The following is a 22755-nucleotide window of genomic DNA, read 5'->3' on the forward strand; positions in this document are numbered from 1 at the left end:
TAATTTATGCACCGCACGGCAGTAGTGTGAGTGCACGTTTGAAGTCTACTGCTATTGTAAAGCATGATACTGTGGGTGAAGTTGTTACTCAAAATGCCAGTTACAGTGTCACACGTTCTATGTGTGTGTGTGTGTGTGTGTGTGTGTGTGTTTTTAATAGTAAGATAGCCTGATGAATTTTTCCACGCCTATGAGCAATATTTTGTGCCTGGTTTGGACATCTTAAAACTCACGGCTAAGATTGGGCACAAACGAATACGTCCCAGCTTCCGGAAAGACCAGATGAGCTTGGAGAACTGCCACGTGATAATCTGATTTCGATTCGAATCCTGGCGGGCAATGCAAAAGGGTGTATCATTAGAGCCGGTCTTATTGTGTGTGGGAAAAGCAAAAGCCTTGTAATGGGTAGTTGCAGAAACGTGAAATTCATGTAGAAGCAATTGCAGGCAAGGAGCCCTGGGCACATAGAGCTGACATGGAGCGTAGAGCATAGAGAGCAAGGAGCATAGAGCTGAGCATGGCAATTGACAGCTGTTCTGTTAATTTTCAAAAAGCCATAAAGCGACCGCTGCCCTGGCAACTACATGTCTCTGCTAACAATGTCATTGCGACCTTCAAACAGATTTGCCAACTTGAACTGATTGCAATTAACCATCAACTGAGTGTCGCTTTATTATTGTTACCACATTATTCATGTAGAAAAGTCGACCCCAAGCCACAACGCGGTTAGTCGCACAAAAAATCGGCTAGTGTGCGGCAAGTTGATGGCCCGACAAATTGTAACCCGATTTGACCCCGACAAAACATCTGCAGTTCTACGACAAAAAAATGGGCTAGTTGCCGTCGTGGCATTGAGATCGTCCTTGCTCCTAGCAACAGCCTGCCTTGGATAACAATGTGTTTGTAGGTAAATTTTTATTTCGAGACATGATCGCGTCAGAAATAGAGAAAACAAAATCTATAACCAAACATGACAGTCCACTGTAAGGAACGAACTCTCTATATGTTGGTTGTTTACTGCCTCACCGTTTTATGTTTTTATCTCTTCATCAGCAGCAGAATTACAGGTGAGACTATCCTCTAAGTAAATAATATTTCTAAAAGAGAGAAGGGCTATCACAAATCGAATTGGAGTGGATTCCAAATTCACGATATGGTCGTAAATTTGTTAACCAGGTGGTTGCAGCCAACAGAAAACAGCCGGTTTGTAAATGACCACGAGCGATCTTTGTAGAGTGAGTGAGATTCTAGTCGCCGCGCGTTGATTGGCGACATTTTGTCTTGCGCCCTGCACGGATTTAGAAAACAAATGGAGATAACTGTTAATAGCCTAGGCTGGGTGACTTGGGTAAAAATTGCAGACTTCTATTGTTATTGGAACCTGGCATAAAAAAAATCGCTTCCAGAAATATTAATTTAAGCAATAAGCCACTCTTAATTTCTACGCCGGTTTACCGGCGCAGCTTGTAAATCACTCGTCTAACGGCTCGTGATTTACAACCTTTTCTCGTGTTCTCCCAACATCTCAAGTGATTTATTGCGCCGGTAAACCCATAGAAAGAGTGGTTTATTGCTTTTATGAAATAACTATGAAAAACGTTTGTCAAAGACAATAAAATTTATTGTACTTTCATGATCAAGTTGCTTGTTCTCAACAAAAGAATGAAAGCACTCTCAGCGCCGGGCACAAAATCCGCAGAGCAAAGCGACCAACAGATTTAACGCTATAACTATTCTAGGAAAGGAAAGGAAAAGGTTATCGCTGAAAGACAGAGAGTGTATTAGTTAATTCAAAATGACTTTGACCGGAAACTGCAGGAGTTCGTGGCCGAAATCAGTCATCATCACGAAAGTAAAAGAACATGCGAAAAGTTTGCAAGTAGTACAAACTTCATGCGCTTGGTGAAGTGATTCAACGACAATTTTCAAACGTTTTGCGAATGGAACAAAGGTATAGTTCTAAAAAAGCTGCTTCTGAGATTTATTCCGGATTTATTTATTTATGTTGAAGAATATGAAGTCGGTGTTTCTCCGTATTTTGCTGAATGAAAACTATTACTTGGGCCGGCTAAATTCATTTATCGTGCTATGCATGCATGTTGAACTTCCGATAAGCTTAATGCGAACTCCAAAGAAATCTTTTACTAATTACAATTTCCTCAAATATAATTGGTGCATTAACTGCTGTATTTTGCTCTGATTAATCTACAAAGTTGTAATCGGACAGGCAATCACGTGCACATCATTGATATTACAATCACTATAGTAACCAGTTCAAGAGTTTGACTTAATTGTAAAATTGTGGAGGTTTACTCTCCGGTGAATGACTGTTTTCATAAAAAAAAAATCAACAGCCATTTTGCAAGCTATTCTCCATATTTTTTATTATGACTTTTTCAAATGAAACTTTTGCTTTTGTGGGAAATTGTAATGATTATGATTAATTGGTAACAGGACATCGTGTCGTCCAATTCAGTCTGTAATCATACTCGTGACTAACAAATCGGACTTCCGCTTCGCGGTCCTCTGATTTTGTTAATCACTCGTATGATTACTGACCGAATAGGACTCCACTCTGTCCTATTACCGTTATAAATTGTTCATTCAAGCCCAGCTGTAGTCAGATCTGCGTCCTCCACGGACCGTGAAAAGTACTGAAAGGGCTTAAAATTCAAGCGTAAACGGAGTCGGCATAAAATTCTGGCAATGGAAATTATAAAAGATCAAGCATTAAGCTTATATCGCGACCAAATTCTGGTCCTAATTTTCTTACAAATTTCTATGGATATGTTGAATTAAAATACGGGCGTTATTAATATCTCAGCCAGTGAAAGCCGAAAACTATATATAAAACTTATGTTCTCGCTGGTGTTTTGAGTTCTTTAGCTCTCACGTAGTGCATCGGAAACCATGTGTTTACTGGTATGATAAACGATAGGTTTTTGACCAATCTGAGGGCGCCTACTCACTCAGTTATTTTTAAAAACAATAACGAAGAAACAGTTGTTGTTTTTATAGTTAATAATATTCGAAAATTTTAATTAACAATTATAACACGAGCGCGCGTTGGAAATGATATGGTAGATAGCCAACGAGGTGCGCAACGACTAGTTGGCTAAAATTATCTCATATCCAACAAGGCCGAGTGGAATAATTGTTTTTCTTGAAAACAGAAAACTAGACTAAAATAAAAATAAGAACACCCCAAAAATTACGCGCACGCGTACCGTATTAGTAGAGTATGGTATAATTGCTCATGTATCATAATGGTTAAGCCAATAAAAACTCTCGAATTCCATTATCCAATGATTCAGTTTTTAATAATTAATGATAGATACTATCAATAAATTGTAATTATTATAATCATAATAATACTGATATAATTTTTCATTAAGATTCCTTTAATTTAGGAGAATTTAGCCAAGTACTCAAGATAGTTTGGCGTGGAAAGAAGCCTTTGCTTGGAACGAAAGAACCTCTTAACCTACAGGTAATTTTAATTACCTGTATGCTTAAAAGCAGCTCCCCTGTTGGACCTTGATGCTTGTATTTAATCACATATATCTACTAGCGTTCTATCACGAATGCCGTTCTCTTAATGGATACGCTACTTACGATGTATTCTGTTTTACTAGAATTCTACTAGTATTTTAATGCTGCAATCTGTTTGGTTGGGCTATTCGTATACTATCAGCTATTAGTATAACTCTACTAGCGTTCTATCACGAATGCCGTTCTCTGATTGGCTATGCTACTCACTATCTATTTTGTGATAGATAGTGAGTAGCGTAGCAGTGTGCGCTTGTTAGCAAAATGACGGCCACTTCTTTGTGTTTTCAAGGTATCTGTGACGAGGATTTATATAAAGTTTTGAACGACTGCTAGATTTATACTAAAACAATTAGATTATTCGCTCTCGATTTCTATGCGTGAAGTAGTTGACGAGGGCTTCGCCCTCGTCAACTATCACGCGATAGAAATCGAGAGCGAATAATCTAATTGCTTATTAGAGCGCAGAGGCTAGAGGTCGTCCAAATAATAACAATGTTTTCAAGTTTCTCTAATGTTTCGTGGAAGATTTAGAAATATTACTGCATAATTAAATTCTCAAGAACACTAAAGAAAAGAAACAAAGGAAACTGATGGTTATTCGAATTTAAAACCTAACAATGTTACAATGAACCGATGAACGCGCGTGCACAACAAATTTCAAATAACACTGCTGATTCAACCCCGCCCTATTTTGCTGAAGAATGAAGTTTAATACTACACTGAAACATGATTGGGAATCGTTAATTGAAGGACATTTAGCTAGCATTCTACTAAAACAATTAAATTATTCCCTGTCGATCTCTAGCTCATGATGAATATTTCAATGTCGACCTCATAATTTACCAAAAATCATGATCGCTTAAATTTCCTAAAAACACAACGTAGTGTTAGAAAGCAACACCAGGTGCACCAGGCACAATTTTGTGAACTGATCTTGGCGGTATCCGGGGAAATATTTCTTTCTTTAATGCTATACACCAAGCTCGAGCTATATAACAAAACACTCATTTACTGGTCCCTTGAAAAAAACAGTTAATTTTTTTTCCTGGAATCTCTGTTTCTCTCGACTACGTCTCGATAAACGTCGACAAACTCGAAAAAAAAGAAATATGGATGTAAAATGTACTTGTAATTATTTTAATTTACATCATTTACAAACAGGACTCTGCTAGCATCAATCAGAGTTTGAGGATGGAAATTCGTTTGCAAGAACGAAAAGCTCGAGTCCAAGATTACTGCAAGAGGCACAAACGTAACGCCGACACTGTACTTGGGAAGGATCTTCGTTATTTCCTCGTATTTCGTAGCAGGAGAGTTATTTACTGTTTTATACCCAAAGTCTCAAGCACACAATGGAAAGAGGTATTGTCAGGCTTGGAAGAGGAGGACAAGCAACTTTATCGCAAAGTAAACGGCAGTTTTAAAAACAACCTCAACAATTTCTCTCCACAAGAAGTGGAAGAAATGCTTAGGAACTATTTTACGTTCCTATTTGTCCGAGATCCCATGGAGCGAATACTTTCTGCTTACAAGGATAAATTTTTAAAAGAAAACAAATCTTTTCATCGTGCGTTTGGCAGGAGGATAGTCAAACAATACAGACGTAACGCAACACAGCAGGCCCTTGAAACAGGTAGTGATGTGACTTTTCCGGAATTCGCAAATTTCGTGCTAGATTCGCATCGTTTTCCTGACGAACACTGGGCACCATTCGACAAACTGTGCCATCCCTGTGCTGTTAACTATGACTTTATTGGTCGTTACGAAGAACTCTCAGAAGATGCTCCTTATTTGGTAAAAAAGGCGGGAATTGACGACCGCGTTTCTTTCCCGCCATTTCGTCCGTCTAACACCACAGCTGAAATGTTACATTACTATTCTCAAATTCTTAAAACGAAAATTTTTCAAATAGCAAAGCTTTATGAAAGTGACTACGAAATGTTTGGTTATCCTTTCCCAAGCCAATTGGGAGCACTTTTTAATTCAACTGAAAGCCAATATCACTTGACTGTTGTTTCTAGGATTGTTGAAAAGGACAACGACTATTGAAAGAGAACAGCATAATGGCCCTATTATACTTTCGGAACATTGATATGTGGTTTTTACTAAAGTACAAAACCAGCATGGACGAGCATCAATTCCACTTCAGAGAATACGTTTTGATAAATGGTAAAGAGTTTAAGACATAGGAATGGCCCGCCTTAAAGGAGCTGGGCATCTTGAAAAGTTTAGCCTAAATTTATCAAGTTCTCGTTTGTAATCCGTGTTAATCTTTTTCATCTTTAACCATCCTTGTTCCTTTATGCTTTATTATTATCTCTTTGGTGTTTTTCTATCTTTGTAAAGTTCTGTTTTCAGGTTTCCTTCACTTAAAGGCAATTTTGTACGGTTGCACTGAGCTCCTTAAGGTACTCAATATATTCTACTTCGAAGACAGATGGATAAGTAAGAGCAGATCAAAGTAAAGTTGACTCCCGATAACTCGAACCCTCGCTAACTCGAACCCCGCTAACTCGAAGTAATTTTCATTTCTCTTCAGGCCATTTTCTATATAATTTTACCCTTGATAACTCGAACTCCCGATAACTCGAACCTTTTACTATTTCTCCTGAAGGTTCGAGTTATCAGGAGTCGACTGTACTTACTTTGACTTTCTCCTGAGATGAGTCAACTCTATTAAACTCCACAAATTGCCTTCGACTCGATAAATAACTCGACTGTCAACAATTTAACTTCCCGCGAAGCCAGAAGGTTACATTTTTTGACGTAAGATATCATGACTAACTGAATTAAAAAGCCTTTAAATATCGCTTCGATGGCTTCCCTTCATCCATAGAAAGTTTCTAATATAGCGATGTTTCTCGTGACGTCACGCCTAGGTCACGTGGGGTTATTTATCTCCTGTCTTTTTTGGTTAGATGGCCAGCTAAAGAGGAAGTTATTTGAACATTACCTTCCCTAAACCCTTCTTTAGAAAATGTAGAGTTGTTATAGACTACACTGAAGTTTTCTGTGAAAGAGCACGAAACTTGACATTAAAGCAGCACAGTCACGGTTTGCGTATACTGAAAAGTTTAGCCTCAATTTTTCAAACTCGTCGTTTGTAATCTGTGTTAGTCTTCTCCATCCTTAGCCATCCTTGTTCCTTTACGGTTTATCATTATGTCTTTGGTGTTTTTCCATCTTATTAAACTGTTATTTTCAGGTTCCCTACCATTTAAAGGTAATTTTGTATGTGGCCAAAGTAACTCAAAATACGGTGACTGAGCTCCTTTAAGAGGTGTTTGACATGGTCAAACTTTACGCATCACAGTACAGTTAAGATACCGGCTGGGATCTCCCCCACATGGTGCTCTATTTCTTATTTCTAATGCTTTTGGGGAAGGGCATCTGAGAAACTAATAACACAGAAATCTGGTTTTCTTAACAACCTGGAGTATGGAAACCAAGTTCTTGCTGACAGGGGTTTTTTAAAGCAGAGAAGAATTGGCCTCCAGGGGAGCAACACTTGCTATTCCTGGTTTTACAAAAGGAGTCAAACAATTAAGCATGAAAAATGTAGAGGAGTCTAGAAGACTAGCACGGGTGCGGATTCATGTCGAAAGAATGATGAAACGTCTCAAGAATTTTGAAATACTTGCTGGAATATTACCACGTTCCCGTGTTCCTCATACTGACAACATAGTAATGATCTCTGCTGCTGTTTCAAATTTGGAACCTCGTTTCAGTAAAATAAATCTACATGTGTTCTCATGCCTGTGGCATCAATACATTATAACTTTTATTAACAAAATGGATTGTATAACTTTGATATTGTAGCATTCACAAGGATTGCATCACAGACTAATTGTTTCAAAAAGCACTGAATGCAACTTAGGGTTTTATTTGATTAAACAGGTTGTGTAGGATAAGCTTGTCTGTAGACGTAAAGTTGCTTTGTCACTTAACATTGAGTTGCTTTGTTTATTTCCATTTTTATACTTAAAAATAATGTGTCATTAATGATAATTCATAAAGTTATTAAAATTTGGTGTGCCTTAAGGTGGTTACCAAATTATCGATTACAAATTAATTGCTATTTACTGATGACCATGGAAGTCTGATTAACAAATTGACGTCAGTTTTTCATGCGTCTGTCCTGTTAGTGATCATGAATTTCGTCATAACATTGTCAAAGTAGCTGTAGATCCACGAGGCGATAGCCGAGTGGATCCGCAGACTACTCTGACAAAGTTATGATGAAATTCATTGTCAATAACAGGACAGACGCATTAAAAACTGACATTGATGTGTTTTTTACGATAACAAATTGTCAAATTGTCCGCTCTCGCTCGTTGACGCATCGCATAAATGATAAATTCATGTGTCTGTCCGCTTATTGACAATAACGATTAGCCAATGAGCGCGCGAAAATTTCTGCAGTTATCGTAAAAATATTAATTGATCAGAAAGTACTAGTAAGGCTAGGAGGGTACATGAAGGAGTGTAAGAAGAGTGATCAACTTTCTAATCCTCATTTTTACAATGTGGACAATGCTACTTTCCTTTTGGTTTCCTACGGATGTTGTCGCAGGCATAGTGAAACCACATAATATCACATGTTGGATCGTCGCAAGCGATCATTTTTCCATATTCTGACTGGCTGCAGATACAGTACAACTGCTCCTCGCCTTGCTCATTGTTTTCATCTCCCATCTCTGAAATTTCCAACTTCCTTGCACTGAAGGATCTCTGGAAGTATTACATTTTCAAAGAAACTGTCCAGTTTGGCAAGGGAGTATTCTATGAAATGTTTGTTTAAAGGGATTCCCTCCACAATGTGTAAATCTTCGTTAATGAAGACACAAAAGTCTCCCACTTCCATCCTTTTCACATGTACCTGTAGTTGTATTTTGGTATAGTATGCATGTGTCTCTTTCAAATGACCTTTGTCATCTAGACAAAAATCAGGAACACTTTTAGCTGCTTCCATTGGTAGTACGTCTTTATGTTTAAAAGGGCATTTTATTTCAGCAACTCTTGGGCAGCATTTGCAAGTTGCAATTCCATCAGCTGATGCTCCAAAATATGGCCTGTCAAGATCTATAACAAAGCCAGACCAACTGCATTCAAAATTCTCATGAGTTAGCTTTTTCCACTATATACCTCAGTCGGGCCTTGTCCTCATTGTCAATACCCCTTCGAATCGGCTTAATTTTAGAAAGGTCATAGGCTTTGTAACCCATAATTGACTCCAGCAAGTTCTCAGGAGGTGTACTCTTTTTCCTCTTTACTTCACTGTGTGCTTTGCTTGCTGTGATTCTTCCTTTGCGGTGCTCAGAGTATATGGGGCAGACTGATTCCTGGTAATTTTCTCCAACTCTTTGCATTGCTCTGGAATGACTTGTAATTCTTTAGCAATCTGGCTGCATTTTTCATTTAGCTGATATTTGGTAAGTGAAGCATATTCTTCTGAGTATAGAGCTGTCAATGGCTGAGGTATGTTACTCTCATCTTCATCTTCTGATGCACTGTCTGTCTCCTCGGGGTCAAGTTTGGGAATTAAACTGGAGAAAGCTGCTCTTGGACATACTTCGTTTAGGCTTTTTAATACAGACAGATCAGGGAAGGTTGGTGATGGGGTATAAGAGACTGAAGGTATATTTCCTTTCCTATTCCTCTTAACAAGGTCGGTAAACTCAGCAACTGATCTGGGATTAATCTGATTGAAACATTGGAAAAGAAGATAAATAAGCAAAATGCAAATAAATTATCTCAACTTAATTACCAAACACACTTATTAGTGCCTACAAGAACATTTTGTATGACAAGCAACGAACTAACCTTTTCTCTGAACGTTTTGTTCCACTTGCATACTTCACTAGTGCTGGAAGTCTTGGTAAGACCTAGCTTCACAGTAACTTCTATTTTAAACAGGACAGCGGCGACCTGACGGCAAACTTCTCCAAGCCTGCGATCGAGAAAAAAGGAAATACACTTTTTTTTCGTAGAATAATGCGTGTACCTTAGTGCCAACCGTTTTCCTACGACATGGGAAAACGAAAATCGAACTTCCAATTTCGTTTTTCGTTTACCCCGGCCGTCGGAAAAGGGAATTCGAACTTTCAGTTTCGTTTTTCGTTTTCCTACTACATTGAAAACGAAATTGGAACTTCTATTTTCGTTTTTCGTTTTCCCATGACTTCGTACAACAGAATTGCAGTTGTCATTTCCGTTTTTCATCTTCTATTTTCGTAAGACATTGAAAAACGGAATTTGAACTACGATTTTCGTTTTTCGTTTTCGTGTTCTATTATATTATCTCAAGACAGTAGCCTATTAAGCAGACGCTATCGCTCTTTGGGCTTATATATATATTTTTTCCTATCTTACGATCCTCAGAATGGACGCAGCTATATTTATAGAAAACTAATATTTACGAATTTTTGAGCCCACTACAAACCGTATCGAGCGAGCTGACTGTTACTAAAAGCCTTCTGTTTAATAGGACTACCACGATATCGATATCGGCTAGGAAATGAAATAATGCGTATACCATCACAAATCACCGAATTAAATAGCTATTTAGGTCCCACTGTAAAATCAAAAACGCTCAGTACAAAGGCTTGTCATGATCAATTTGGAACATATAGTCGAACCTCCGATATGGCACCTTCCACTTCGATATCGACCAGTCAGTGTAAAATACAGACTGCGGACTGGAGACCGGGGATAAAATGCAGACTGAAGGTAAAATGCAGACTGCAGACTGCACACTACAGACCTTTTAATATATATCGTCGGCGTTATTTCCATTATATTCACTATTTCTAACCGGAAACAGGGTTGTTCAGGCTAATCGCAGTGAAAGTTTGCAATGCTCCGGTTATAGCGTGAATATCACTCAGGTTGGCTTAAATAACGCTCCGGTTTGCCTACTTACGGTTAGCTCTCAATGATGGAAACGGCAACACAACTCAGTCAAAAAGACTACAGTCTGCATTTTACCCCTGGTTTCATTTTACCCCACATGGTCCGCAGTCTGCAGTCCGTAGTCCGCAGTCCGCAGTCCGCAGTCCGCAGTCCGCAGTCATTATTTTACACTGACTGGATATCGACAGTTCTATCCGCAACTGACCTTCTCTTCTTGATACCATGCAAACTGGAAAACCTTTTTACACTTAGCAAACTACTGTGCAGCCCCTTAGATTCGGGTAACGGTTCTTGATTACCTCGAGGAGGTCTTCATAACTATTATTTTCCTCAGTAAGAAAACGGCGGACAGACTTCATGAAGGATGTGGTTTCCAGGTCTTTCGATAGCGACAGGAAGTGCCAATATTTTTCCGATTCAGGTAACACAAGAAAGTGACAAAAACACACACACAAAAAACGAAAATCGAACTTCAAATTCCGTTTTCAATATCTTATAAAAACGAAAGACGAGAAAAGGAAATGACATTTAAAATTCTATTGTCCAAAGTTGTGGGAAAGCGAAAAACGAAAATAAAAGTTGAAATTCCATTTTCAATGTAGTAGGAAAACGGGAAACGAAAATGGAATCTCGAATTCCCTTTTCCGATGGTGTGGGTACACGAAAAACGGAATTGGAAGTTCGAATTACGTTTTCCCACATAGTAGGAAAATGGTTGGCACTAAGGTACACGCATTTAGAATGCCCCTTGTTTGTCTCGCTTTGCAGCCGTTTATTTTTATTCACATTCTTTCATTAAATGAACAGTGAGTATTGCAAGAATATAAAATCTAGAAATGACATCAGCTCGGATTTTTTTTTTTCTGAGTTGATGTCATTTCTAAATGAACAGTATGCGTCGTAATGAAAGTAACAAAAAAACAGCAACATCTCTTTTACCCGGCCACACATCTGCAATGTGCTGCGTGGACACTGGCGTCCTTTTTATGAAGGCAAACCCACGCATCGTGCGGCTGATTGTTAATTCTCTGGGACGGAATTACTTTCTGTTTAATGAAGCAATAAGGGATATTGTCTCCAACTGAATGACACCACAATGGTTTAAAGTGGCCACTGATGATAAACTCATACGCTTCAAGTGACGTGAAGGATTTTAGACTCCCCTTCGTGTAAATTCCCGGCGTTCCGATTAAATACGGGTACAGATCCCCAATTGTTAAATCTGGCCAAGAACTGGGATTATTTGTCCATTCTTTCAAATTATCTGGGTCGGGAAGGCTACTTGCGCCTTTGTTGTAGCTTAATTTAAAATGATATCGTGATCTTGCAACAGGATCGAGACTTTTTACTTCGGAATCGCACGTGGAAGCCACGAAAATAAAACGAAGCCGCCTTTTTGCCAACCACTGAAGTGTGCATGTCTAAGAATGAAGTCAATGTCTATAAACGAGAAACATCGCTATTCTTGCAGGTACGAAAGGAGTCATATTCTGAGGACATGCACAGACCTATTCTGTTACCCCATTGGTTTATCAAAATGAATCTATGTATCTGCTACATGCTAGGCAGAATAAAATATATTGCTGTCTATATCGTAAGACATCGTGTTTGTTTTATCTGAGTCCACTAACTATGCATCAGGCTGCTTAAGGACGCTCGCGCGAAAATTTTTCCACTCAATAGCTATTTTTTAAATTTTTACTGCAGTCAGATAATGAGTAACTTGTGTCAAAAATGCAAAAAAAATTGGGTTCACCAACTTCGTTTCAGAGATAAAGCGTGTGAGAAACTATCATGATTTTAAAAAATTGCCGCACGTAATTCAGCATGGTTTACAGAGGTTTATAGTTAACAATATCGAAGGTGAGTCAACGGAGGCAAACGATCGAAGTCATATTTTGTAGAAGTGGGTCTGTTGCGTAAATAATTCCAAATGTTACCAATGTTTTCACAAGACGTAACCCTTCAAGAGGCATTTGAAACCGTCGCACAGATAAACGAAAAGCTAAAAAGATCGGAATTTGATGGTGCATTTTGCAAAAAAATTCAAACTTCTAGTCGATAGATTTTCTTCATTTTTTCGCTTAACGTAGAAAATCGCTTGAGAAAATGATCCATCAAAAGAAAAATAGGGATCGCCGAACGTCCAAGATCGTTAAATCCTGGCAAAGCTATAGTAATGGCCATCTGCCCTATCATTGTTCATTTTATTACTAAGCGCGCGCATCGATGCATGCCATAGCGTGTGAATTTGAGTGCGTAGTAAGGATGCGCAAAAACAATTTGCGCGAACTTCCTTAACCCCCGAGTATAATGATTGATTAATAATTAAGTACGTCTATAAATAATGCACCACACAACGGTCGTGTCCACTGACACGTTTAGTCTACCAGTGATGTAATGGTGATATTGTGGATGAAGTTGTTCAAAATGCCATTGATAGTGTCCCTCGTTCTATGTTTTTTTTTTAAATAGTAAGATAGCTATAGCCTGACGGATTTTTCAACGCAAAAGGTCCTTTTAGTTTATCACTTTTGAACTTTTGGACAAAATTTTATGTTTGGTTTGGATACACAAAAACTCACGGTTAACCCTGGCACAAAATACAATGTACCAGCTTCCGGAAAGATCAGATAAGGTTGGAGAACTATCACGTGATAATCTGATTTCGATTCGAATCCCGGCAGACAATGCAAAAAAAAGTGTATCGTTAAAGTCACTCTTACTTGTGTGGGGGGAAAACAGAGGCTTTGTAATAGTGAGTTGCAAAGAACGTAAATAATGTCAAATACATGTAGAAGCAATTGTAGTCAACGGACGCTCACTCCCTTAGTGTAGATATCTGAACATGGCAATTGACAACTGCTCTAGGTCTATTAATTTTGAAAAAGCCAGCAAAGCGACTGCTGCCTTGGCAACTTCATGTCTCGGCTAACATTCAACCGGATTTGCCAACTTGAATTGATTAAAATCAACCAGCTACTGCGTGTCCTTTAATTAATTCTAGTTACCAAATCATTAATGTAGAAAAGTTGCACATGTTGCATACCACAAATAACTAACATCAAACCCTGAATAAATATTCAAGCCGTTTGAAATAATAGACCCTCTGCACGATCCAGTCACATGGTATGGAATTAATTATACTGGGACGCAAGTTACACACTGGGACTTCCAAAACAAAGGAACTCGTTCCAGTCCAGCCCGGCTTTTCCCTGTTTTGGAATTCCCCCTGTGCGTTGCTGGTTTAGTTGATTTGGGCAGCTCTAGTATTTGTCTCCGTTATTCAGGGAAATATTAAGCACTTAATGACTGGCCGCGAGGGAAACTGTGAGTTTGATTCTTCGAGACCCTTAGTGTTCCCCGCGGGGAAGTCGAGGGGAACATTGAGGGTCAAAGGTAATCAATACCCACTGTTTCCCGTGGGGCCAGCCATTAAGTGTTTTGTTATACCTCGCAACTCAAAAATAGAACAAACTGCGAAAACATTATTGGTTTGATGCCGACTGGCACACAACTTCGCCACAGTTTCAATCTGCACGATCTGATAACTGCGAGTCGAAAGTTCAAGTTGTTGTTTTCCCACAGGCGGACCACTCTATGTGTTCGTGGTTAATAATTTGTTTATATGAAACGAACAGAATCTATGAGGGTTATGAATAAAGCTCTGGAAATTGCATATCCAAATTACATCTCGGTCTGAATATCCCAATAAATAAAAGTTAAATGAAACGTTAATCGACGCATGTGTCGTGTTTTTACTCCTTCCTGGGCCGTCTAAAGCGTCTTTTTACGAAATTACTTTTGGCCGGAGACAGGTAAGACAATAGAGGGAGACAAGGCTTGCCACTTGGCGGTCGCCAGCCGCGACCGCCTCCGCTTCAAACTGGAATTAACGCCAAAATACTGAAAATATCACCTGAATGGCGACGGTTGTTGATCAATGAGATTTTTCCCTATCTCTTCGCCAAATTTGAGCTTCATCCCTCCAACATTTTTCGAGAGAATCGATGCTGAAATCACGTAAACAGCTTTCTCAATATGATCGGTGCCAAACTCAGCGACCAAAGGAATTCAAGACATGCAGACCGTTTCAAATCTACCAATCAGCGCTTGGCATCCGATTGGGCTGTCGAGGAATGCCAAGCGCTGATTGATCTTCGACACAAACACAGGACACGTGAAGAAAATACACATAAATTAGTCTGAACCGAAGAGGTGGTTAATTTAAAACGGACTATTTTTTATCATCGACTAAGTTGTCACCTCAGTGAAGTCCGTCTATTTCGCTTCGACAAACACTAACATCCCAAAAGTACCCCGTTTTTCCGTTCTCTGATCAATAAAGAATTACAGTCAAACCTGTTTTCCAGGCAAATTGGGAGCACTTTGCAATTCAATTGATAGCCAGTAATTATACTCGGTGATTTCTTTTAGGGCTACTTTAAAAGTATTACAAGAAAATTTAGGCAATGTCCCGACGATGTGTAATAGCACTTTTGGATCACGAGCTAAACGATATGTATTCAGGAGCGAGAACGAAAATGTTATGTTTCAGATTGCTATGTAAGCTAAGAATGAAAACTGCTAGGAATAATTGAAAATACAATCCAATACCTAAACGCCATTCGGACTTGGCTCCGAGGCTTGGGGACATAAAACAAAAGAAATCACACGGCAGTAGAATGGTCAAAAGTTTTTTTTTCTTTTTTTCCTGAAGTCTCGGAGACAAGTTAGAATTTGAATACACCAACAGTATATGGAAACTGACCTCTTAGCTGTAGGAAAAATAATAGGGAGAGCAAGAAAAATCGTTTTTAAATTTTAAAAACGTAACGAGAAAAACCCCAACGTTTTCTATAACTGCGATCAATCACATCGAAAAACCATAAACAAAATGTTCTCCTCAGATTCAGTGATTTGTAACCATGCACGCGGGTTATCATGAGAGTGAGTCAGCTGGAGTCACGAACTTATTAAGAGAGTATACCCGAGTACTTATTCATTATACCGGTCAATGAATATGATACTTCGTCTTGACTGAGATTTTAAATATAATCGTTATTAATTTATAATATTCCGTTACTTCGGGATAAGTGCGATGATCTACCCTTTATTTACTCAGTAGAAAATATTGACGATATTTACGTTTCAAGTTGTATTATAGACCCTATTTATAAATAGCTGCCGATTATAAATTCTTTTGTAAGTATTAAAATTAACCTAACTAACCTCGTTTTCGAGTTGATTTTTCAAAAGAATTTTTTGCCCCAAACGAGTTCAGTGAATCAAATTCAAAGACATGCAAGAGAATTTATAATTGGCAGCCATTTATGAACAGGGTCCATATAGTGCATTATTGAACCATAAAGATTGCCTTTAAGCCATAAATCGTTGAAGTAATTCACAAAGAAATCTGTAGTAATGAAATAATAACTTAAACATTTAAGCCTGCAGATAATAAAATTCAGTCTAAAGTTAAATAGTGGTTTTCAATATTTAATGTTTTCGATGTTTTAATATTTATGCATTTTAGCCGGTCTGTTTTGCTGGCTTGTTTCTCGACCTAAAACTCTGCCTGAACAGTTTAAATCGGAAATGTTTACTGGGCTTAAATTTACTGTGGCCATAAATTGGGCAACGAATAAAGATAGGAAAAGCATTTCATTAGTCATCAAGGTATTTAAGTTTGAACAAGCATACAACAGAGTTGAAATTCCCATTTGTTAAATGTAAGGAATTTTTTGGGCGTTTCTCACTTCACTTGTCACTTATCTCGTTTAAGGACTATTTCTCCCCTTTTCTGAACAGTATTTTAACACTGAATAACTAACTCAGCTATAGAACCAGTCAGAACTTAACTCACCACTGAGAGCGCCTGTCTACCTGAATTTCCAATGCGATTTAAATCACTCTGGAAATTCATTAGGGCACTGAGTTCGAGGTACGTATTCAGGGGCGGATCCAGGAATTTTTGATCGGGAGTCCAAACTTTGACTCAGAAAACACTACAGGAAATTTTTTTGGGCAAATTACTTCTCCCTGCAACTCCGTCTATCTCCCCAACTATCAACAAACTCCACTCCACCCTCCCCCGTCGTTATAACCTATAAACAATCAATGACACCTTTGAAGGTCGTTATAACCTATAACCGTTGTAACGCTATAACCAATTAGCTCCATTACCGTGGACATGGAGTTTACTCCTAAAGGATACACCTCTATAATACCCATTGGCTACAAATACTGTACAGATGTCGTAAATACCAATGTTAAGGTCATGAGAGCGCCACTAATATCCTAGAGACAAGTAAGTAAGTCAGTAATACCTTCATTTAAGTGTCAGATTAAAATAGCAGTAATAAACCGCCTACAAATAAAAGAAAGCTGGTCTTTAAAAGCACATGTATGTCTCACTCAACGCCCTTATATATTTCCGAAGTGATTAATACTGTTCAGAAAAAGGGAAAAACAGTCTTTAAAGAAAATAAATAACAAGTTTTAGTGTCTCGTATGTTGATTGTGACTGTATTGTTATTATTACGGGATATATTGTAGCGAGCATGTGGTCTCGAGATGTCAAATGATTAAAACATTTTATTGTTATAAATCGAGTTGTTTAGTGTATTAATTAGGACGAAGACACCACATTTGGCGACGAGAAAAACGGATATTTAACTCGCCGAACGGCTGTTGAAGTGGAAACGTGTTTAAACGGTGGTCAAAACTCGTACAGATGGTCGTATGCTTGAGCGGATTACCTGGATTGCCTGCCGTCGACGCTGTCGGTGAAGTAGCTACACTTGCACAACGATGGTTAACTTGGAAAGAACAATTTGAGCTCTATGTTACTGCCTCGGGAATCAGTGACCCTATACAAAAAGAGCGCTACTACTTTACCTAGCTGGGCCCAAAGTCCGAGATGGTTTCCACAATTCGTTTCCTGCCGAAGCACGAGGCGAAGCGAAAGATTACAAAAAAGCTTTGGACTGGCTCTCGGAACACTTCAAGCTCAAAAAGAACGCTCTGATGGCCCGACAGACATTTAGCGGCTACTCCATTGGCTGGTGTGAAACCATCAACAGTTTTATTTCTCGCCTGCAGAAACTAGTAGACAGTGTGACTACGAGGGGCAAAAGGGACAATCAGGTGAAAGATCGCGCCATTTCCTTCCTGAATGACAAAAATCTCAATTGCAAGTCAAAGTTGTACCGTGAGGAAACACTGACTCTCAGCAAACTCCTGGAAATCGTCAGTCAGTACTGACAAAGCAACGCTTATTCCTATCCCCGAATAAACAGCTTGTCCAGTGATCCAAAACAAGGGGAGAAATGTTGGCGGTGCGTTAAAGTGGTCACTTCGCGAAAGATTGCCGTCGCTTACGTGACCACAACTGCGGAAAGTGTGGCAAAATGGGTCATTTTGAAGGAAAACCAAAGGAACAACGTGATGTACACAACGTGACCGGAGACACGAGTGCAGAGAACCGTGTAAGCATGCAATGATGATTTTTACGTGTTCAACGCCGAGAGCACTGATGGACAGAACACTATGAAACTCATGATTGAAAATAAGCTTGTAGACGTGGTTACTGACTCTGGTGCTACTTGTAATTTAATTTCAGAGGAAATGTTTCATTTTGTAACGGGGAATAATGTTGGCTTGTTGGAGTGTAATAAGAGGGTTTATGCTTATACTTCTGTGGAACCACTCCAGCTTAAGGGAGGTATGGTTTTAATGAGCAAATACCACAGACCCACAAATCCCTGTATACTGAGTTTAATGTAATGTGCGGTATGGCAGCGACGCTTCTAGGCCGTGAAGCCTCCGAGTTGCTGGGCGTAAGGGTCGGCGTGTCCATTAACAGATGTGATATTAAATCTGATGACATGGAAAACCTTGCAAACCAAATTGACAGAAAGGCCCTACTAAAGATCAAATTCCCAAAAGTATTTCAAGGTTTTGGCAAGCTCAAAGGGTATCAGCTAAAACTCCACATTGATGAGAATGTTCAACCAGTCGCTCAGCTAGTACGCGGAATTCCCTTTAGTAGATGAGCTAAAGTCACTGAGAAACTTGAAGAATTGCTCAAACCTGATGTCATCGGTAAGGTGGAGGGACCAAAAAGGTGGGTGAATGCCTTAGTTGTGGTTGAAAAGCCTAATGGTGACATCAGAATATGTCTTGACATGAGGCAAGCAATTTAGGCCATTGTACGGGAGAAACACCCAGTAGAGACACTTCAAGAGGTCTCCTATGCCAACGTTTTCTCCAAGCTAGATCTAAATATGGCCTTCCACCAAATTAAGTTACATCCCGACTCTAGCGACATTACAACATTTGCTGCGCCTGATGGTTTATGCAGGTATAAGGGCTTACTCTTTGGCGTGAACTTGGCCACGGAAAAATTCCAACAAATCGTGTGGCAAGTAATTAAAGGCTGCCAAAGTGCACACAGCCTCCATGATGACCTGCGAGTCCTTGGGGCAGACGACAAAGAACACGATGAGAACTTAGACAGGGTCATGCGCAAGCTGAAGGAATGTGGCCTCACCCTGAACTATGATAAGTGTGGCATTGATTTTAGTAGCATGGTTTACATGGGTAATGTACTCTCTGGTGAAAGACTGAAAGTCTCCAGTGAACGAGGGAAAGCTATAGTTGAAGCACCAACGCCCCAGAACCAGTCTGAAGTAAGAAGTTTCCTCAGGTCAGTTCAATATGGTGCGAAGTCCATCCTAAACTTTGCAACCATATCAAGTCCATTGTGGGACCTAACCAGCAAAGATGCTAAGTGCCAGTGGGGTGCAAAGAGAGCAAAGCCTTTCAAGAAATCGAAGACCTGCTAACTAGAGCACCAGTGATGGTCTACCACAGACAAGGTGCCACAGCACGGCTCACAAACGATGCCTCTCCTGTTGGAGCTGGCGCGATCCTGGAGCAAAACAAGAAGACCTGACCTACAGGTCAATATATTACGCTAGCCGGAAGCTTAGTAAAGTTGAAGCAAGATACTCCCAATCTGAAAGAGAAACTCTAGATGGGCTTGCGAGAAGTTTTACCTGTACCTATACGGAATTAAATTCGAGATCCGCACTGACCACAAGCCGCCAGTCACAGTACTCAGTGCAAAGTCCAAACCTCCATCTGCCCGGATAGAAAGGTGGCTCCTGTACTTACAGCAATTCCAATACACGTTGACACACGTACCAGGCAAAGATAATGCTGCTGAAGTCCTCAGCCGCGCGCCTACCCGTTGGCTCAACTCAAGATGAGGACACCCGACAAATTAAAGATTTTGCATACAGAGTGGCAAGTGCAGCGGTGCCATCCGCTTTACTGCCGAAGCAAGTCGATGATTCAACTAGTACGCAAAGCTGTGACAACCGGTGACTGGAGCCGGTTGTCAGGCACCACCTACAAAGCGGTTAAAGAAGAACTGTGGGTAGTAGGACAAGTATTTTTGAGAGGAACTCGTATTGTGATGCCTGAGCCTTTGGCAAGAAACCATCATGTTGGCACACGAAGGTCATCAGGGCATGGTCCGTACTAAAGCCAGGTTGCGAGAGAAAGTGTGGTGGCCGCAAATGGACAGACAGGTGGAGGATGCCATACGTTCGTGCCATCCCTATCAGCTTGTAGGACCAAGAGCAAAACCAGAACATGTGATGTCAAGCAGTTTGCCTGGTGGACCCTGGCAAGAGATTCCGGTTGATCTTTATGAGATCTCAAATGGTGAACACCTCTTGGTGGTTGTCGACTATTACTCTCGTTGGCTAGAGGCCATTCCCCTGAAGAAGACGAATGCACAACACGTGATAAAGAGTATGGAAGCTATTTACAGAACACATGGACTACCAGAAACTCTTCGCAGTCACAATGGACCATCATTCGCGTCAAAGGAATTTGAGGTCATCCTAGAATACTTGGGGATAAGCCACAAGAAGGGCGTACTCTATTGGCCACAGAGCAACGGATAAGTGGAACGTGGCAATGAAACAATTCTGAAGATAGCGCGAATTGCTCGCCTTGAAGGGAAAGATTGGAGAATAGTACTTCAGAACTTTCTTTTCCAGTATAGAGTTACCCCACATACTGTTACTGGAGTGTCGCCTGCAGAACTACTGATAGGGAGGACACTGCGCGACAAGCTTCCTCGATTTAAATTCTCCAAAGACGTTACAACGGACGCATATTGGCAACAGCTGTTGAGAGAGAGACAATCGTGCAAAATTCCGCCAAAAGGAATATGCAGACAGAACACGGGCAGCTAAACACAACAATATTGAGGAGGGTGACAAGGTGCTATTAAAGCAGACACGTGGAAACAAGCTCTCACCTAACTGTGAGCCAGAATCCTACATTGTCACTCGCAAACATGAAAATGCTGTCATCTTCCAAGACACAAATGGGAACAATAAGATGCGCAACATTGCTCACATGAAAAGGTTTGTTGATCCTGAAACTGTTGACAAAGGGGAAAGAGATCCGCAGCTACACCTACCCGAGCGGCCAGTGCAGCCCAAACAGGATCACCCGAATACCAGCCCCAGTCAACCAACAGCAGATACACGGAAAGCTCCGTCTGGCCCCTTGCCCTCAGTTGCTTCGCGCCCTCTGCGTGCCAGACAAGCATCCGCCTGAATGCAAGATTATGTATGCGTATAGTTTAAATTATTCAGAAGAAAATAAGAGAATCTGAACTTTCTTTCCAACACTTTATTAGTCACTTTAAGTTTGTTATCTCTACCTTTATAGATATACTTGTTTGTTTTTGTAATAACTTAGGGGAGATATAGTGTCCCGTATGCTCAGCATGTGGTCTCGAGATGTCAAATGATTAAAACATGTTTTTATGAACCGAGTTGTTTAGTACGTATATTAGGACGAACACACCACACAAGTCAAGTGGGAAACGCCAAACATCTTTCTAACATTTAACAAATAGGAATTTCAACTCTCTTGAATGCTTGTTCAAACTTAAATACCTTGGTAACTAATGAAATTGTTAACCTATCTTTATTCGTCGCCCAATTTATGGCCACACTAAACTTATGCCCAGCACTGAAACATTTTCGATTTAAACTGTTTAGGTAGAGTTTTAGGCCAAGAAACAAGCCGGCAAAACAGACCGACCAAAAAGCATAAATATGTAGACATCGAAAACATAAAATATTGAAAACTACTGTATAACTTTAAACCGAATTAATAACTGTTATATTTAAATTCTCAATCAAAACAAAGTATCATATTTACTGACTATTATAATGAATAAATACTTGGCTATACTCCCTTAATAAGTTCATCACTCCAGGTGACTCACTCTCATGATAACCCGCGTGCATGACTACAAATCACTGAATCTGAGGAGAACATTTTGTTGATAGTTTTTCCATCTGATTGTGAAAGCCAATTTAAAGTCAATCTGGACTTATACAAAAGGTTAACAATCAAGACTCTTCTTATGTTTCTCGTTACTTTTTGAAAATTTAGCAAGGATTTTTCTTGCTCTCTCCTGTAGATAAGGGGTCCATCTCCATATAGTGTAGTCAAATTCTAACTTCTCTCTGAGACAAGGAAAAAAAATTTAAAAAAACTACTCTTCCACCATTTTACCGCAATGTGATCTCTTTTGCTTGATACCCCCAAGTTTATACACCCAAGCCTCCAAGGAGCCAAGTCCGAATTGTCCGCGGTAAAATTGGCGTTTAGGTATTGGATTGTATTTTCTATTATTCCTAACAGCTCCCAGTCTTAGTTCACACTGTGATAACAATCTGAAACGTGACATTTTCTGTTTTGCTCCTGAATACATCGTTTAGCTTGTGTTGCAAAAGCACTATTACATATTGTTGGACATTGACTATATTTTTTTGTAGTATTTTCAATCTAGCCCTAAAAAAAATAACGCGTGCAATTACTGGCTATCAGTTGAATTCAAAAGTGCTCCCAATTTGCGATTGAATCGTTCGATCACATTAGCTTTGGTATCGCCGCTGGTCGAAAAATGACGAATGTCTTTTCGTGTCATCAGGGTTTGAAAGCTAAGGTCTTGTTGTAAAATTCTTTGCCGTCATCGGTTTGCAACTTGCGAGGTATACTTCCATCACTGCGTTTCAAAATTTTCTCGAAGGGTGCCGTCACGTCTTTGCCAGTCTTGGACTTGACCGGTTCCACCCAAGCGTACTTGGACAACACGTCCACCACCGTCAACGGATACCTGTACCCTCAATTCGATTTGGCAATGTTTCCCACTTCGATGAGATCCGCCACCCATTGTTCGTCGATACC

The 22755-nt window shown here is 39.7% G+C and overlaps 2 protein-coding genes and 1 pseudogene across 2 annotated transcripts in view; 2 read left to right on the plus strand and 1 right to left on the minus strand.

The window, feature by feature from the left end:
- The first annotated feature begins 621 nt into the window (after nucleotides 1-621).
- On the plus strand, nucleotides 622-5868 carry LOC149109052 (carbohydrate sulfotransferase 11-like). The gene is made up of 3 exons (XM_089294187.1): nucleotides 622-1067; nucleotides 3396-3490; nucleotides 4714-5868. The coding sequence occupies exons 1-3, from the start codon at nucleotides 971-973 to the stop codon at nucleotides 5599-5601; spliced, it is 1080 nt and encodes a 359-aa protein (XP_089150313.1). The 5' UTR covers nucleotides 622-970; the 3' UTR covers nucleotides 5602-5868.
- A 1431-nt stretch (nucleotides 5869-7299) lies between these two features.
- Nucleotides 7300-22755, minus strand: part of LOC110057934 (uncharacterized) — a 50432-nt gene continuing 34976 nt past the window's right edge. Inside the window, exons 3-4 of the mRNA XM_089294201.1 lie at nucleotides 9376-9502; nucleotides 7300-9253 (exon numbers count right to left, since the gene is read on the minus strand). Of these exons, the coding sequence (XP_089150327.1) occupies nucleotides 8822-9253; nucleotides 9376-9502 (559 nt within the window). The 3' untranslated portion in view covers nucleotides 7300-8821. The remainder of the gene's footprint in view (nucleotides 9254-9375; nucleotides 9503-22755) is intronic.
- On the plus strand, nucleotides 20445-21132 carry LOC149109053 (uncharacterized; annotated as a pseudogene).

Source organism: Orbicella faveolata, unplaced genomic scaffold (assembly GCF_042242905.1).
Source record: "Orbicella faveolata isolate gen_17 unplaced genomic scaffold, um_ofav_v1 contig_25, whole genome shotgun sequence".
Taxonomy (NCBI): Eukaryota; Metazoa; Cnidaria; class Anthozoa; order Scleractinia; family Merulinidae; genus Orbicella; species Orbicella faveolata.